Source organism: Sceloporus undulatus, chromosome 4 (genome assembly GCF_019175285.1).
Source record: "Sceloporus undulatus isolate JIND9_A2432 ecotype Alabama chromosome 4, SceUnd_v1.1, whole genome shotgun sequence".
In the NCBI taxonomy this organism is placed as follows: domain Eukaryota; kingdom Metazoa; phylum Chordata; class Lepidosauria; order Squamata; family Phrynosomatidae; genus Sceloporus; species Sceloporus undulatus.
Window position 1 is genome coordinate 222990196 of NC_056525.1, and position 16978 is coordinate 223007173.

The following is a 16978-nucleotide window of genomic DNA, read 5'->3' on the forward strand; positions in this document are numbered from 1 at the left end:
CAAAGTGCCATCCATTCCAGCCCTCATATTAGTCCTGAGGGAAAACGTGGAGGCTAAGAAATTAAAGGGAAACCCAAGGGTCATCCATCCAGCCCCTTATTATGTCCTGAGGGAAAACGTTGGAGGCTAGAAATAAGGACCAAAGGGGTCATCCTTCCAGCCCCATCCTCTGCCCTGCAAGAACACCTAGGAGGCTAGAAACTGAAGGGACCCAAAGGGTCATCCATTCCAGCCCCTTATTATGTCCTGAGGGAAAAGTTGGAGGCTAGAATTAAGGGACCCCAAAGGTCATCCATTCCAGCCCCATCCTCTGCCCTGCAAGAACACCTAGGAGGCTAGAAATTGAAGGAGCCCCAAAGAGCCTTCCACTCCTGCCCCTACTCTGTCCTGAAGGAAACTAGGAGGCTAGAAATTAAAGGGACCCTAAAAGGTCATCCATTCCAGCCCGTTCCTCTGCCCTGCAAGAACACCTAGCAGGCTAGAAATTGAAGGAGCCCCAAAGAGCCTCCACTCCTGCCACTACTCTGTCCGAAGGAATACATAGAGCTAGAAATAAAGGACCTAAAAGGTCATCCATTCCAGCCCCGTTGCTCTGCCCGCATGACACCAGCAGGCTAGAATGAAGGAGCCCCAAAGAGCCTTCCACTCCTGCCCCTTACTCTGTCCTGAAGGAATACATAGGAGGCTAGAAATTAAAGGGACCCAAAAGGCATCCATCCAGCCCCGTTCCTCTGCCCTGCAAGAACACCTAAGCAGGCTAGAAGGAAGGAGCCCCAAAGAGCCTTCCACTCCTGCCCCATACTCTGTCCTGAAGGAATACATAGGAGGCTAGAAACAACTGGAAGGGCTTCTCCCCCCCCTGGAGCACAAAGGTCAGGATGCCACCAAAACTCTAAGGAGCATGCGCAAATAGCTGATGCGAAATGTTCAAAGACAAAAGGAAGGCACTGGTGTAGTAAAGAGTTCCGCTATGCATGGTTTCGCATCATGCAAATGCAACTTTTGCGCAATTGTAGCGCTAACTAAATTACGGGGGAATGAAGGAAAGCAAGCAAGTGGTAGAACATCGCGTATAAGGTCATTGCGCAACGTTTGTTTCACTTCCTTAGCGGAATTGAGGGTCCAAAAAACTCCTGTCTGATAAACTCCATACTCTCTCAGCCTCAGAGGATGACAATAGCAAACCTCCTCTGAACAAATCTTGCCAAGAAAACCCCATGATAGCTTTGTCTTCGAGTCACCCTAAACTGAAACAATTTGCAGGCACACAACACAAACACACAAAACTCCTTCTGCCTCGATCCCACCCAAGCCTGGCAAGGATGACCAATCCTATCTTGCTAAAACCTTGAGAAGCTCCTTTACGCTTTGATGGGACTTGCTCTTATAAAAGGTATGGCAGCAAAGTTGTAACTTGGGACCCAACTGACATCTGTCATAAAAATGTCCCAGATTTCAGGGTGACTAGAGCCAGTGTGGGTAGTGGTTTGAGGTCGGACATGGCTCTGGAAAGCAGGGTTCGAATCCCACTTGGTAACACTCTTGCAATAAACAGTCTCTCTCAGCCTCAGATGGGCAGTGGCAAACTCTGTGAAGAAACATGCCGAGAAACCCCCTATGTAGTTGTGGCCCTAGAGTCTCCCTAAGTCAGAAACAACTTGCAGCACACAAGGACAGCACCATCATCCCACAGGGCAGGTCACACTCCTAGGCCTCAAAGGATGGCAATGGCAAACCCCTCTCTAAGAAATATGCCAAGAAACCCCCCCTGTTATAAGGGTTGCCATAAGTCGGAAAGACTTGAAGGCACACAAAGACAACAACAATTCCCAAAAGCAAGCCGTGGAAGGTAATAGCTTCGGCCTTAGGCAAGGACGTAGCCGGGGGGGGGGGTTTGGGGGGTCGGAACCCCCCCTATCAGGCCTGGGATCAAGCTCCTTTCTCCCCCCTCCCCCATTAAAACCAGGGCGAGGGAACAGAGGAAAGACAAAAAAAAGTTCCTCTTCCCTCTACTCCGTGGCTTTAATGGAGGGGGGAGGAGGAGGGAGGAGCTTGAACGCCAAGCTCAGAGAGAGAGGGAGAGAGGGAGTCCCTGTGACTCCTTTCCCTTTCGGTGCTTCCACTCCTCCTCCGTCAGACCCCCCTATCAAGCTCCTTCCCCCCCTCCCCCTCCTCTCCATCAAAAGCAGGGACTTGGATAGAGAGGGAAAGGGGGGGAAGTCTCAGGGAGAGGGAGGCTCAGAGAGAGAGGGAGGGAAGGAGCCTTGAGGTGGGGGCAGTGCCTGTTGTTCAAGCTCCTTCCTCCTGCTTCCTCCTCCGTGGGGCGGACCCTCAGGAGAGAGAGAGGGAGGGGAGAGGGCTGGTCTCCCTCCCAGCAAATATTTGCCCCTCTTCCTTCCCCTCCTCCTCTGGGCTTTTGCCAAAAAAGGTCTCCGTCCGGGAGGAGGGAGAGGAGGAGGAGGAGGAGGAGGAAGAAGAAGAAGAGGGAAGGAAGACACAGAAAAAAAAGAAGGAAAACGAGGGTAGGGAGAACTAAAAGAGAAGGAAGAGAAAGGAAAGAAAGAAGGAAGGAAGGAAGGAAGGAAGGAAGGGGAAGGAAGGAAGGGAAGAAGAAGGCTCTAAAAGAATATCAAAGAAAGAAAAGGTGACTTCTAATAAACAACAGTCAACTACAGGTTGAATCTCTTATCCAAAATGCTGAGACTAGATTATTTTGGGTTTGGTTATGTTTATTATATATAATGGATATTGAAGCTACTTGAGTCCAACCATTAAACCATTCATGTTTCATAAGCTCATCCTCAAGTAGCCCTTTTTTGCCCCCCTCTGAGTGTCCAGCAGATATGAACAGAGTGTCCTGAGCATGAACAGAGGGCTGCGCTAATGCTGAGCAGCTGCACCTTACTTTATCAATCTGAATTTATCTTATGTGAACAGCTTGGAGAGGAAGGACACTGTTTACATCTGCACTAAAGAAATAATCATTTTGATGCACTTAAACTGCCCTGGCTCCATGCTGTGGAATGCTGGGATTGAAGTTTGTGTGGCACCTGACAGAGATGGCTAAACAGCTCCTCAAAACTACAAATCCCAAGATCCATAGCACAAACATACATGGAAGTTAAAGGGTGTACCATAAAAACCAACTACCTTGGGTCCTTTTCTGGGGGGAAAGGTGGCACAGAAATGAAATAAATGATGAAATGATGAGGAGATCTGGGGATGCAACTCAGATTATTGTGGCTGGCAGAGATGGCTAAATACTCCCCAAACTACAAATCCAAGGATCCCATAGCAAGGGAGCCATTCAGTTAAAGGGTTTCAAACTGCCCTATTCTGCAGTGTGGATGCATCTTTGAGCTCTTTTGCTGATGCTATTTGAAAGTTGGTTTCTGACTCATGGCAACCCAAGCAAACTATCATGGGGTTTTCTTGGCAATTTTCCAGAGGGTGCTTTCTGGGGCGAGAGAGTGTGACCTGCCCAGGTCAACCAGTGGGACTCTACCATGAAATTAAACCCACTCCCCACCCCTCTCCATGTTCTTCTGGAAGGGACCTTGCTTGTTGAAGGAAGGCCACCAAGCCTCTGAACCTCAAATTATGTTTTCAATGCCAGTCTTAGAATCAGTGGGTCCTGAGCATGTACAGAGTGTCTTTCACCTTCTCTCCTCCTCTTAGCCAAAGACCCCCCTGATGCATGGGTTGCTGATTAACCTCTGGAATTTTATATTTGTATTGTATATTTATATTTGTAATTTTTAAATGTATTTTTTAACATTTCATTGTTGTTTAATGTGTTTTCTATGGTTGTTAGCGCCTTGGTCCCACTTTGACAGAAAGGCAGGAAAAATGTTAAGAAATAATAATAATAATAATAATATAATAATTTATTATTATTATTTTGGAATGGGGAGGAAGGGATGGGAGGACCACAAAACAATGACCCATGGCCACAATGGCCCATAGCGCCCATTTAATCCTCCTACCAAGTGGTTTGATCACTGGAGTACATGACCTGGAGTCCAGGTTTGATTCCCAACTGGACCATACAAAGCCACTGGGTGATCTTTGCAAGCCACAAATGCACTTGAGGAAGTAGACTGAAGTCAGGAAAGTTCATGCTCCAATTTCTTCTTTCGGTGAGTCAAAAGTGCTGCAAGATCTCTCTATTATTATATTATTATTATATTATTATTATTAGAGGATCTAAAGCATCTGAGGAAAATCTAGGAAACCTGACATCTAGGAAAACATGCTGCCAATGTGTTCTTTCAGTTAGTCTCAAAGGGGCTACAAGATCTCTCTACATATTGTTGTGTTGCCATCTAAATGCATCTGAAGAAGTAGACTGTCCTTCAAAAGCTCATGCGTCAATTTCTTTCTTTCAGTGAGTCCCAAAGGACTCACTGCAAGATCTCTCTACATGTTATTATTATTATTGCATCTAAATGCATCTGAGGAGTAGATTGAAGTCTAGTGTGGCTGTGTGTTTCTCTCTCTCCCTCTTCGCTCTATTTGCGTACTCTCTCTCTTCCTCTCCTCCCTTCCCTGCCCCCCTCCACATGCAGGTTGCCCTCCAAGAGCAGAGAGGCATAAAGCGAAGCGGACCCCTCCACCCCGGAGGACCATGCCCTGGTTGCTGTAGCTCCTGCTTCAGCAGAGTTCCCCCGCGCATTGGGTTTTGGGAAGGCACCAGGCAGGGAGCCCGGAGAAGGATGTCAGGGAGCAAGCCCTATTTTCTCTTTTTTTCCCCTCCCTTCACTCCAAGACAAACGGGGGGGGGCTTTCAGTCTTCAAAGGTGGCACTATCTGGACCCACCCCCCCGTCCATAATAATAATAATAATAATAATAATAATAATAATAATAATAATAGGTTTTATTTATATACCGCCCAATCACTAGGAATCCGAGCGGTTTACAACAGAGGGGATAATAGACGGTTTCCTGCCCTCAGGCTTACAATCTAAAAGACACGACACAAAAGGAGAAGGGAATGGTGAGGGGGGGAGGGGATCAGATCCAGCATTCTTCTCTCCCTCTGAGGCCTGGACCAAGGCAGATGGACTGAAGGGAGGGCTCTTCTTCTTCAGGCTAGCCCTTGGTGGAGCTGGGCCTGCCTGGTCAACTCCCTCATAGGCCGGAAGATGAATGTTATGGAGGGAGGAGCCTCTTTCTTCAGGCTAGCCCTGATGGAGCTGGGCCAGCCTATTCTCCCTCACAGGCCGACAGATGACAGTTATGAAGGGAGGGGGCTCTATCTTCAGGCTAGCCCCTGATGACACTGAGCCAGCCTGTTCTCTCCCTCACAGGCCAAAAGATGACAGCTATGGGGGGGGGGGGGGGGGCGCTTTATCTTCAGGCTGCCCTGATGGAATGAGCCAGCCTATCTCTCCCTCATAGGCCAAAAGATGACAGTGGAGGGAGGGCGCCTATCTTCAGGCTGGCCCTGATGGAATGAGCCAGCCTATGCTCTCCCCTCGTAGGCCGAAAGATGACAGTTATGGAGAGAAGGCGCTCTATCTTCAGGCTGGCCCTGATGGAACTGAGCCAGCCTATTCTCTCCCTCACAGGCCAAAAGATGACAGTTATGGAGGGAGGGCGCTCAATCTTCAGGCTAGCCTCTGATGACACTGAGTGGTATAGTGAAGCTAATTGTTTCAGAATATGGAAATAAGCCAGTGAAATACTTTGAATTATTTCTTTTGTATCACTTTTGTTTATAATTTTCTTCTTGTGCATCTAAAATGATCTACCATTCACTTTTTTAAGGACTCGGGAACTCCTGGAACTTGGTCTTGACAATGAGGATTCAGAACACGAGAATGATGATGACACAAATCAAAGTCAGTATTTGCATAGTTGGTGGGAATTAGAAAACATGGAAACGTATCTTGTTGATCTGTGTATTTTGGGACTAAAAATGCTCTGTAATTTTTGGGTAACATATTTAAAATGTGCTTTTAACCATTTTTAAAATATTTTAATGTATGTTTAACACATAACTTTCCAATCAATCTAGTAATGCAAAATAAACAACACAAATTGAAATCATTTAAGTGGAACAGTCTAACTAAAAAGATTGTATGTACAGTGCTGTGTAAATTTACAGCGCTTCATAAATAAAGGTTAATAATAATAATAATAATAATAATAATAATAATAATAATAATAATAAGTAATACACACCATAGAGATCAGAAGAATCCTGTTACAGCATTAGGTTATAAAGAATTAGTTTTCTAGGAGACTTTTTGAGGCACAATATAATTTATGCTTAATGTGTTATTTTAGGGACCAGCACTAGAAATGTTTTTTGCATGATTCAGACCTAAAATGCATGCAACATGTCTTATGCATTCTAGGTCTGAAACAATACTGATAAACAATACTGTTGAGTAATTAGGCACAGGTTCCAGACATGTAGATTTATGGTCATAACAGTTACCTCTCCCTCAGTAATCAGCTGGGTTGTCCAGAAAGTGGTAAAGCTGGTCCTCCTGGTTGAGCTTCTCAGTGGCACTTATGCTTGTCCTCTGTCATTGTCCTTTTGCAAACCTAAGTTGGCAAAGCCTGGCATGGAGGGCCTGTGGCAGTAACTTCATCCTTAAGATTTGGCTACTCCTGTGGTGTATCCATTCTTATAAAGATCCCTAAAATGGAATTTCTAGTCCATTAACCTAGGTGGTAGAAATTCAACTTCACTTTCCCAGGCTTTCCAGGTCACTGTATTTGTCTATTGTTTTCCTACTCTTCTTTTGGATGCTCTCCTTACTTGAATGCAGGGTGCAGGAGCAGGAAAACTTGTGTTCTTTCTTAGGTAGATATAACTCTACCTTCTCCTGCTTATCATCTCTTGCCAATATGTGTAAATATGTCAATTTATAACCTGCAATCAAATGTGCAAATGTGCTGAACTCTGATGCTTAATGTTTAAGAAATGTTTTATACCATAACAGAGTTCATTGAATAGGAAAGCAAATAATTAATTGATAATGTTTCTGAAAATATTTTTCTGATATTCTTGGACAAAATATTGATAGTTGCTGAATTTCCTGTAGCTTTTAAAGATCCCAAACTGATCCCACACTTAATTTTCTGCCACCCCCTCAACTTTTTGGCTTTTTAGGTGCTACGCTAAATGATAAGGATGATGATTCACTCCCAGCTGAAACAGGCCAAAATCATCCATTCTTCCGACGATCAGATTCAATGACATTTCTTGGCTGTATCCCTCCCAATCCATTTGAAGTTCCTCTAGCAGAGGCCATTCCCCTGGCAGACCAGCCACATTTGTTACAGGTAACTTTAAGTAAAAAAAACCCCACCAAAACAACCCCCTGTTACATTTCAGGTGTTCAGTTCTCTTAATATCCAGTGTTGGCAGTGCAGGACTGCATCCTTAATTGGTACAGTATGTCATGATTATTGAGGCATCATCTTCATTAAGTAAAGAGTACTTGTTGCATCACTCACCATGCAAAGCTAACCTACAAAGATGGTGAATCTTGATTGCCATCCATCCAACAGTTCACCTGTATATAGGGGGTTTGAGACTATTATAGTCAGATGAATGAGTTATTGGTCACATTTGATGAGAGAAGTTTGGTTGCTTTTAACTTGAAACAAATTCCCAACTTAACCTGTTGCATGTTGTAACAGAAGTTATTTCCCAGCTTACCTTTTCTTCACTGAAGGTCTTGCCACCCACTTTATCTCTTCTTCAGAATCCCATTGTGATTATTTAAAGGGGAATATGATGATTCTGAAAAGGGGACAAGTGTAAATGCCTCTTTGGGTCTCTGGTAGAGAATGTCTGGAACTCAGTGTCCCAGAGTATGGGACCAATTCTCTATGAAGAGGCTCAGGCAGTGATTCAACACAAAATATTAAGGTATTTTTTAAGGTATACTGTATATGTGAAAGGGATCTAGGAGTCCAAGTAGACCACAGGTTGAACATGAGTCAACAGTGCGATGTGGCAGCTGAAAAGGCTAATGCAATTTTAGGCTGCATCAATAAAAGTATCGTGTCTAGATCTGTTACAGTTGTGTCTTTTTTTTACCATTTCCTGAACTCTGCTACGTTTTCCTTCTAACCCCCCCCCCGCCCCACGCACACACACACTGGCCAGAAGTCAACACATCCTGTCTAACTGCCAAACTGTATTTCATCTACAGTACTACCTCTTCTGTGCTGTTTCCCTTCACAAGATTATGAGGGCTGTGATAGGATGTGTCCAGCAGAGGGCGGGTAGCGCTGTCCAGCAGACAGTTTTTGGAAAAATGAAATTGTAGCTTTTGATCTTTCTTCTCATTTGTGTCTCATGTTTCAACTCCTTATTAAATTGTAACCTTATTTGCTGTTGAACATTTGCCCAACAAATCTAGGCATCAACTATAGATTTTCATGCTGTTTATAATTAATGCCAACCAAAGGTTGGTTTCATCATCAGGGTTGTTTTTGCTTGCGGTTAAAATTGGTGTTGATTTGTGCCTCAGACCTGGTATGGTGCATGTAAGTGCAAGGCACGGTAACATTGGAGAAGAGAAAAGCAGTGAGTGTGTTTGCAGCCATTGTGGAAAGTGATCAGCAATATTATATCTGCATAATTATTGGTTTACTCCTATATAATTGTTGTTTTTCAGCCAAATGCTAGAAAAGAAGATCTGTTTGGTCGACCAAGTCAAGGTCTCTATTCATCCTCTGCTAATAGTGGAAAATGTTTAGTGGAAGTGACTGTGGATAGAAACTGTCTTGAGGTATGAATTGTTTTCTATTTCCTTTCTTTTTGGATACTTTCTTGTGGCATTAAAGATAAAAAGATTGCCATGATATTTATTCTAGACTCTGGAGGGGCCATTGCACTAGGCGGAGAATGGTCCTTGTCCACTTGCAATTGCCGAGCAATTGCCGAAGGAGCAGACAAATAGCCAATTACCTTCTTTGTTCTGTTGCTTGAGTATGAATGTGTAGAAGTGGTTAAAAAACAAATATGATTGTTAAGAATATTTCAAAATGATGCTGTTTTGAAAGAATGTTTGTTAAACAATTCCTATGAATTTGCAGTTATATCTATGTGCAAAGTTAAATTCATAAGCTCATGAGAGCATATCAGAAGAAGGAAAAGAACAGTACATCTGGCAGGTTGCAAATTGCCATGTTGGAATATCTCTCATTTCTCTTGGGATACATGGCTGAAGTTAATCATATGTATTTTACAGTTCTGTTTCTTTTGACATATACTGTCTTAAAAATTGTCAGCAAAGATTACCTTTGTCTGCAGATATCTTTGGGACTAATCAGATTAATCCACATAATCTCATTTAGCTAGTTAAGAGGTTGATTCTTAAGACTACAGTATCATATTACAGATGTATCTAGAACCTTGAAAATATTTTGAATGTCTATTTACCGTGTGGTTTAATTGTCATTGTCACTTAGGTTCTTCCGACCAAAATGTCCTATGCAGCCAATTTAAAAAACGTCATGAGCATGCAGAATCGGCAGAAGAAGGAGGAAGAACAAAATGTGCCTTCAGAAGAATCAGAAAGTTCAAAGCCAGGTCCATCAGCTCATGATCTTGCAGCACAGTTGAAAAGCAGCTTATTGGCAGAGATTGGACTAACAGAGAGTGAAGGTCCACCTTTAACATCCTTCAGGTACTGGAATTTATTTCAAGAGATGGGAGACTCACGGATCCCATAAGGTCCTCATCCTGGTTTTATGCATCTCATTTCTTAGTACGTTTTGCCCTACCCTACAATTTCCATTGCTGGAGAGGAGGGAAGAAGGGGGTTTGATGCTGCCTTTATTTCTAAACACTCAGTGAAGGAGATGGGTTCAAAAAAGTGTGGAAGACCCTTCTTCTCTGGAGCTCCCTTGGAAAGTAGCCATTCTGTCTGTAGAAGCTCACTTGCCCCTCCGTATTTGCTCAACACAAGTATGGAGGAGCAAGTGAGCATTTATTTTACAGGGAGAACAGAAAATCCTGCTCTTGTCATCTTTGTTACCACTGAGTATTTCTTGTTGGTCTACTAGCACAGTTGCATGGTGGAGGTTTCCTTCCTTGCCTGCTGAGCAGTTGAAACTCCAACTGCCAAACAGATATAAATAGAAGCCTTTACCTGTCAGCTATAACTGTGACTGTTGGGGATGGGGATGCAGGAGAATGGAAAGGACCGGTTCCCCTTCCAGTCCTTTTTAGTGTTCCTTGAATCTCTCTTCTTCCTTCCAGCTTCCATAAAGAAGATAGGGAGAGAAAGAAAGAGAAGGCAGCTACAGAAGCCGCTCCCAACCGGTCCTGGAGCTAGAGAAGTCTGGCTTTGGGTGGGGTGGGGGAAATTAAAAAAAAAAAAAAAAGCAAAACAGACACCAATAATACATCGAAGAGAAGTGAGGGAGATAGAGGGTTGGCGGCTTGACATTTGCAGAAGTGAAAGAGAAAATGCATTGAGCGTGTGAATGTGAGAGAAGGGGAGAATGGCTTTGATTGTACTCATCATCAGCATACAGCCCTTCAAGGGAATGTAGAGCCCTGCTCCTGCTTAGAACGAGCAAGAAAGAGCCATAGGCAAAAAGAGAAAGAAGTAGAACAGAAGTGACTGAGTTACAAATAGGAGACTCTCACCTCAGTTCTGACACAGTTTTGGCAGTTGGCATGTCTTGGAGATGTTGCCACAGGCATTTGCAGCTAAATTGTGGTGACAAGGGTAAAATGTGTATTTTTGATATATATTTAATATTTGAATTAGTGTACTTGATTTAAGATTATTCTCATGCAGTGATACCATCTTTTGACTTTCTCTTGCTGGAAACACCTGTTGAAAATGTGTTTGTCAAGTTAGTATGTTTAATATGTAAAAGTCATTTCATTTATACCTTCATTGATTGATGTTGGTTTTTGTCTGACAGGCCACAGTGTAGTTTTATGGGAATGGTTATTTCTCATGATATGCTGCTTGGACGTTGGCGACTTTCCCTGGAATTATTTGGCAGGGTATTTATGGAAGATGTGGGAGCAGAACCTGGATCGGTATGTATTTTTTTAAATTGAAGGCTGTTTGTTCATATTGTAGGCTTTTTTCTATAACTAATACATACTTTTTCTTTGTAGATCTTGACTGAATTAGGAGGTTTTGAAGTAAAAGAATCTAAATTCCGTCGAGAGATGGAAAAACTGAGAAATCAACAGTCTAGGGATTTAACATTAGAGGTAAATTTGTGTTTTATCTTCCTGACATTAGTTTGGTTTAGGAAATTAAATATAATGCAATGATCTTTTGCTAGTGTTACAGTGCTTTTCCAAGTGACTTTCAACATATATGCTGGCTTGGACATCCCTGGATGTATTGCAAGTTAATAGATAAGATTATCTAACCACCAAAAATGTAGCTAGAAATGAGACTGGCCAACTTGGTTGATAGGATGCTTACAATTGTGTGCTTAGCTTCTGGTTCTATCTTTTTGTTCTGTAGAGCACTATATTTGTAAGGTGACCTGCCAGATGTAGAGGGGTTAAGGCATGGAGTTTCTGGGGTGGGGGGGTGAAAAGTTTTTCTGGGAAACAGTTTTAAACATGTAGCAAGTTTATTTGAGCATCCAAGGAGATGGGAACAGAGGGTATGGAATTGTAATTGCCCCAGTTATAGACGTTGCAAGGAATAGACCAACAGAGCATTTCATTCTGCATGTCCCTTGGCCAACAAACTCTCATGACAGTTTGTGATGATCTCACTTGAGTTTGAGCTAGGTGGGTGCTTGCAGGGCTTTGGGCATTCTGAAATGAGCAAGCTTAGATTCCTGAGGGGGAAATGCCACCCAGCATTAAAAGAGCTGATTTTAGCTCTCTTTTAAAAAGTTTCTGATGTGGCAGTGCTCATTTTACTTCCATGTCTCAAATCGTTCAGTGTAAAAAAGAATAAAGGCAGTGTTGATACAACTTCAGCATCATCAGGGCTCCTGATGTAGCAACTTGGGGATCTTCCCTTCAGTGTTTCAGCTTTCTTGTTGGGTAGAAATGGTACCTACAAGGATGATGGCTGTTTTCTTCATTATATAAAAACACAGCTTGCTGTGATTATTTATATACATTACCCTTTGTAGGGAAATTTTGACCCTTTAAGATTAAGACTTGAAATTTCAAAGGGCTGACAGCATTTTCTGTTTCAGCAGATTTTTTTCAGCATGGTCCTGTCTTACTTTTGTCCTATGTTCATTCTCTGACCCTTACCATATATAAATTATATCATAACTCTGTATTCTTACCATTCAAGAGTTTGCTTTATATGAAAGGCCTGAGGCTGAAATTGTACCAGCATAGTATATACAGATATTTTTGCATAGCCTAACTGTTAGTTGGAAGCATAAAATCTTATTTTAATGTGTCTGCTAGGTTGATCGGGATAGAGATCTTCTAATTCAGCAAACAATGAGACAGCTGAACAATCATTTTGGGCGGAGATGTGCTACAACTCCAATGGCTGTCCACAGGGTAAAGGTGACATTTAAGGATGAACCAGGAGAAGGCAGTGGTGTAGCACGAAGCTTTTATACTGCTATTGCACAAGCTTTCTTGTCAAATGAGAAACTGCCAAATCTAGACTGTGTTCAAAATGCCAACAAGGGGACACATACAAGTAGGTATCACATGTTCTACGTGACACTGAAAATTGAGACATTAGATAGAAGGTGGGCAGGAAATTCAGCAGGACAGCTTTGCATTGTTCACATGCTTTCAGGCTTATATTAGCAGCTATAAGAGGTATGAATCTGCATTTTAAAAAGTCAGATTGAGAATCTTATTCTGAATTTGCAATTCCGGTATGTGTTCTTAGTGTGTTTACAGAATGCACATTATCCTGAATGTTGTAGACCAGACTCCTACATCAGTTCTTTGTCTAAACCCCAGAGTAATTCTGGAATGGAGTGCAGAAGTCTGTATAGCCAGATTGCATTAAAGGATCTTGGAGAGGGGAAAAGAGGCAAGAACACATTGCCAGCATTCTTTCATGATTTACTTCGACAGGGTACAAGAGGGCACAGATTGTGACTTTACAACCAAAACTTGAGCAATGAGGACACAAGAAAATGAGAAGTGAAAAATAAAGGAAGGGATAATAATGAGGCATTTTATCTTAGTTGCAGGTACTTGGGCTTGGCTACAGTGCTGTAAGTGCCTAAGGCAGCTTTTCTCAGCCCGGTGCCCTACAGATGTTTTTGACTACAGTGCCTGATTATCCTTGCTGATTAGGGCTAATGAAAATTGAAGTCCAAAACATCTGAAAAGCTAGGGAAGGGTGAAACCATGATGTTTCTATTTTCCTTTAAAGAAAGGAAATAAAAACTGTTTTGGTTTTGTACTATTAAGGACAAAAATCCTCACTGCTTAGTTATGTATCAAAACAGGAACAGAGAGAGAGAGAGAGAGAGAGAAGGAGAAGACTGGAAGAAAATATATGTTGTGATTTTTTCCCCCAGTTTCAGATATAATAAGTGTGCTTCCAAGCTCAATTTTGTGTTCTGGTCCCACATCTTTATGATACTTTGTAATATTTATGAATGAATTGAGGTTGATAGCAAAAATAATTTTTAGCAGTCTTAAATGTTGCTGGTTCCCTTCAGGTCTCATGCAAAGACTACGGAACAGAGGAGAGAGAGATCGGGAAAGGGAACGTGAAAGAGAAATGAGGAGAAACAGTAGTGGTTTGCGAACTGGTTCTCGGAGAGACAGGGATAGGTAAGTAGTTTTCTTTATATCTAAATTCTAACCAGAAAATAATTTACTGGTTAGTTACTGCTTGATATCATAGGGGACTGCGTTGTGAGGCTGGATTATATATAGTTCTGGAAGATAAAAGCTATTTGGAACCATGGACTCAGTGATTACAGAACAACAAGCAGAAGTCACCTGCTATATTGAAATACAAACAAAACCTAGGATAACGTGGCCTTCTTGCCACTTAATACAAAGATGGACAAATGTTTGATGTTCAAATGTAGTTCCACAATGTACGTCACCTTTACCTTTTGCAGAACAAAGTCAATTTTAATGAAGTATTGTTTTTAAGGGACTTTAGAAGGCAGCTCTCCATTGACACGAGACCTTTTCGGCCTGCTTCAGAAGGGAATCCTAGTGATGACCCCGATCCTCTTCCAGCACATCGACAAGCCTTGGGTGAAAGACTTTACCCCCGTGTACAAGCAATGCAACCTGTAAGCACAACGTACTCATTTAACCTGGGAGAAAATGTTGTTTCTCAAAATACAGTGGTTGGCTATATTTGCATATGATTCCACATATTTTGTATGCTTTTCTCAGTACAGTTGTGAAGGTTATAGTGATATCAGTGGGCAGAGTTAAAGCAATCAGTGGCACTTTTAGAAAATGCTTCCACTGGAGTCCCCACCCCCTTGTGCTCATTTATTGAGATTACATGCCTCCTTTCCCCATGTGCTTTGAACCTCCACAAAGGTTTTCTACACAATTAATCCTTTGTGCGTATATGATTGTTTTGTGTATGTGAAGGGTAAGTTTCAGTTTCCTCAAATACTGATTCTCTATGCTTTAGAATAAAACTCTAATGGAAGCTTTTTAAAATTGGATAATTGCTGCACTGTGGATGGCAGAGACTGTAGGGTAGAACTGGTTTTAAAGACTAGTTTCAATGCACATACCAGCAATCCCACAAATTTGCATCTATAAGAGGCTCTAGATCCCAGCAGTTGAGGTGTTCTGAATCCACGATTAGAAAGTAGACCAAACAAGTTGGAAAGACTGGGTAAATAATAATAAAGGTAAAGTAATAAAGTAAGGTATTAATCCTTTATTTCTAGGCTTTTGCTAGCAAAATCACAGGCATGCTACTGGAATTATCCCCTGCTCAGCTGCTTCTGTTGTTAGCTAGTGAAGATTCACTACGCGCACGAGTGGATGAGGCCATGGAACTCATTATTGCACATGGAAGGTAATTTAATATTGGTACTAGTCCTGCAGGAGAAGCTAAAGATGCCAGGGTATGTTCTGAAGGCATGTGATGCAACAGATTTTCTAAATTAGCTATGGATCTGATGAGTTCCCAGGTGGGAGATCACCTGAGGATCTTAGGTGTGTTACTTTCAATTCTATGGAAGAAAAGACAAGCTAGAAATATAACTTTGTGGGCTGGTTTCAGAAAGATCCCAAGATCAATGTATGTATGTGCTATGATTTATTATTTATTTATTATTTATGTTATTTATACCCTTCTCTTAAGCCCTAAAGGCTCTCAGAGCAGCTTACAGTTACTATTATTTTTAATTAGACGGGCCTCCATTCTTCTTCAAGAACAGCAGCATTCTCTCAAGATTTTTGTATTATATTTCATTCTGATAGATATTTTCTTTTATTTATCTCAAAGGGAAAATGGAGCAGATAGTATCCTAGATCTTGGTTTGTTGGATTCTTCTGATAAAGTACAAGTAAGTCATCCATTGCAACCATGCCTTAATTACCTTAATGCTAATGATGCATATGTGGGAGAAATACATTGAACTCTCTTTTATCTGTGAGCTGCCTTGGGTCCCTTTCTGCGAGCAAGACAGCATAGAAATGAAAGGAAACAAACAATAAATAAACAATGAGAAAGAGACACTGGATTCACCAAGATTTCTTCAGTCTAGAACAGGAAAATCATAGCCAGCAAATCTCAGCCAATCCCAAGGATAATTTGGCCTGTGGCACAGGAAGTTTAGTAGTGAGCTAGTTTCCCCTGAATACCTTTAGTTTTGAGAACAGCTGTCTTGGAAGGCCATCTTGCAGAAACAAATCTGGACAAAAGTACACTATGCTATCACAGGTGGGCATTCATCCAAAATTTTATTGCTTATAGTCATAGGCTGCTGCAAACATACAGAGCAAAACGTAATACGATGAAGTATCTATTAATACAGGCAAATATATAATATATTGTGTTACATGATACAGATGGCCCACTTACTATGCAAGTTCATATAATATAGATTCACTTTCAGAAATCATAAAATACGTTATCTCTAGGCATTTTCTTGGTCCTCTAGTGCAATTCTCTGGTATGCTTCTGCCAGAATTTGACCATAGAGTTGTGCTGGTGGCCCTAGAGATTCCTAGAGAACACTTCCCTAAGCATTTGTAGGTCTTCCAGCCTAACTCTATAGTCAAGTTCTGGTGGAAGCATCCTGGAGGATCTAGAAAATGCCTAGAAAGAACACTTTCATTTATTTCAGATTTTATGCAGCAAACATATTACACAAAAGGTCCCATAACAGTTTCTTTGTGTAATACATGGGCCAACTGTAGAGTATAAATCTTAGTACTGTATAGATCATATAAAAAATTTTAAGAACAATTTAGAACTTCTAAAAATATTTTTTAAAAATTCCCCTTATAAAACTTTCCAAAGCATTTTGCTTTCCTGCTGTCAGATATAAATTGAACCACAGTTTTCATTCTGATTTTCTTTGTCATGGTTTCAAATGGTGTAACATGATAATTAATGTACTCTCTCTCAATGCAGACTCGTATACTTGTGTAATATAACAACAGGATTCCAGACGGTAGATGTAACTATGTGTCAGAAATAGTTGTTTAATTGCCACAGTGTTAGCATTTGTTTAATTCTCTCTCTCTCTCTCTCTTTCTCTTGTTCCCTGTAGTTTTGATACATAACTATGCAGTGAGGATTTTTGTCCTTAATAGCACAAAAAACAAAACAGTTTTTATTTCCTTTCTTTAAAGGAAAATAGAAAACGGCATGGTTCCAGTCGTAGTGTTGTGGACATGGAATTAGATGATACAGACGATGGCGATGATAATGCACCACTGTTTTATCAACCTGGGAAGCGTGGATTTTATACACCAAGGCCTGGCAAAAATACAGAAGCTAGGCTAAATTGTTTCAGAAATATTGGCAGGTAAAATGGTCCCTCGATTTCTATAGCATTTTGTGAAGAATGAAGATATA

At 41.5% G+C, this 16978-nt stretch overlaps 2 protein-coding genes across 4 annotated transcripts in view; one reads left to right on the plus strand and one right to left on the minus strand.

The window, feature by feature from the left end:
* The window catches only part of RRM2B (ribonucleotide reductase regulatory TP53 inducible subunit M2B), an 82293-nt gene that overhangs the window by 41682 nt on the left and 23633 nt on the right, over positions 1–16978 (minus strand). The window lies entirely within an intron of this gene.
* Positions 5713–16967, plus strand: LOC121928159 (E3 ubiquitin-protein ligase UBR5-like). 2 transcript variants are annotated; one of them, XM_042462493.1, is made up of 12 exons: positions 5713–5845; positions 7129–7301; positions 8648–8761; positions 9444–9661; positions 10914–11034; positions 11116–11214; positions 12394–12637; positions 13623–13737; positions 14069–14213; positions 14835–14965; positions 15398–15458; positions 16753–16967. In XM_042462493.1, exons 2-12 carry the CDS (start codon positions 7212–7214, stop codon positions 16930–16932), a joined length of 1518 nt encoding a protein of 505 aa, XP_042318427.1. In that variant the 5' UTR covers positions 5713–5845; positions 7129–7211; the 3' UTR covers positions 16933–16967. The 2 variants fall into 2 exon arrangements, with proteins under 2 accessions (XP_042318427.1, XP_042318428.1); XM_042462494.1 differs by having other exon boundaries at positions 14078–14213.

What these genes read in the sequence shown, in the direction of transcription:
- LOC121928159 (XM_042462493.1), top strand. Translation starts at nt 7,212, where the DNA reads ATGACATTTCTTGGCTGTATCCCTCCCAATCCATTTGAAGTTCCTCTA. An exon ending in TGGGAGCAGAACCTGGATCG is followed by an intron (nt 11,035 to 11,115) that starts GTATGTATTTTT and finishes TTTTCTTTGTAG; the next exon opens with ATCTTGACTGAATTAGGAGG. An exon ending in TCTCGGAGAGACAGGGATAG is followed by an intron (nt 13,738 to 14,068) that starts GTAAGTAGTTTT and finishes ATTGTTTTTAAG; the next exon opens with GGACTTTAGAAGGCAGCTCT.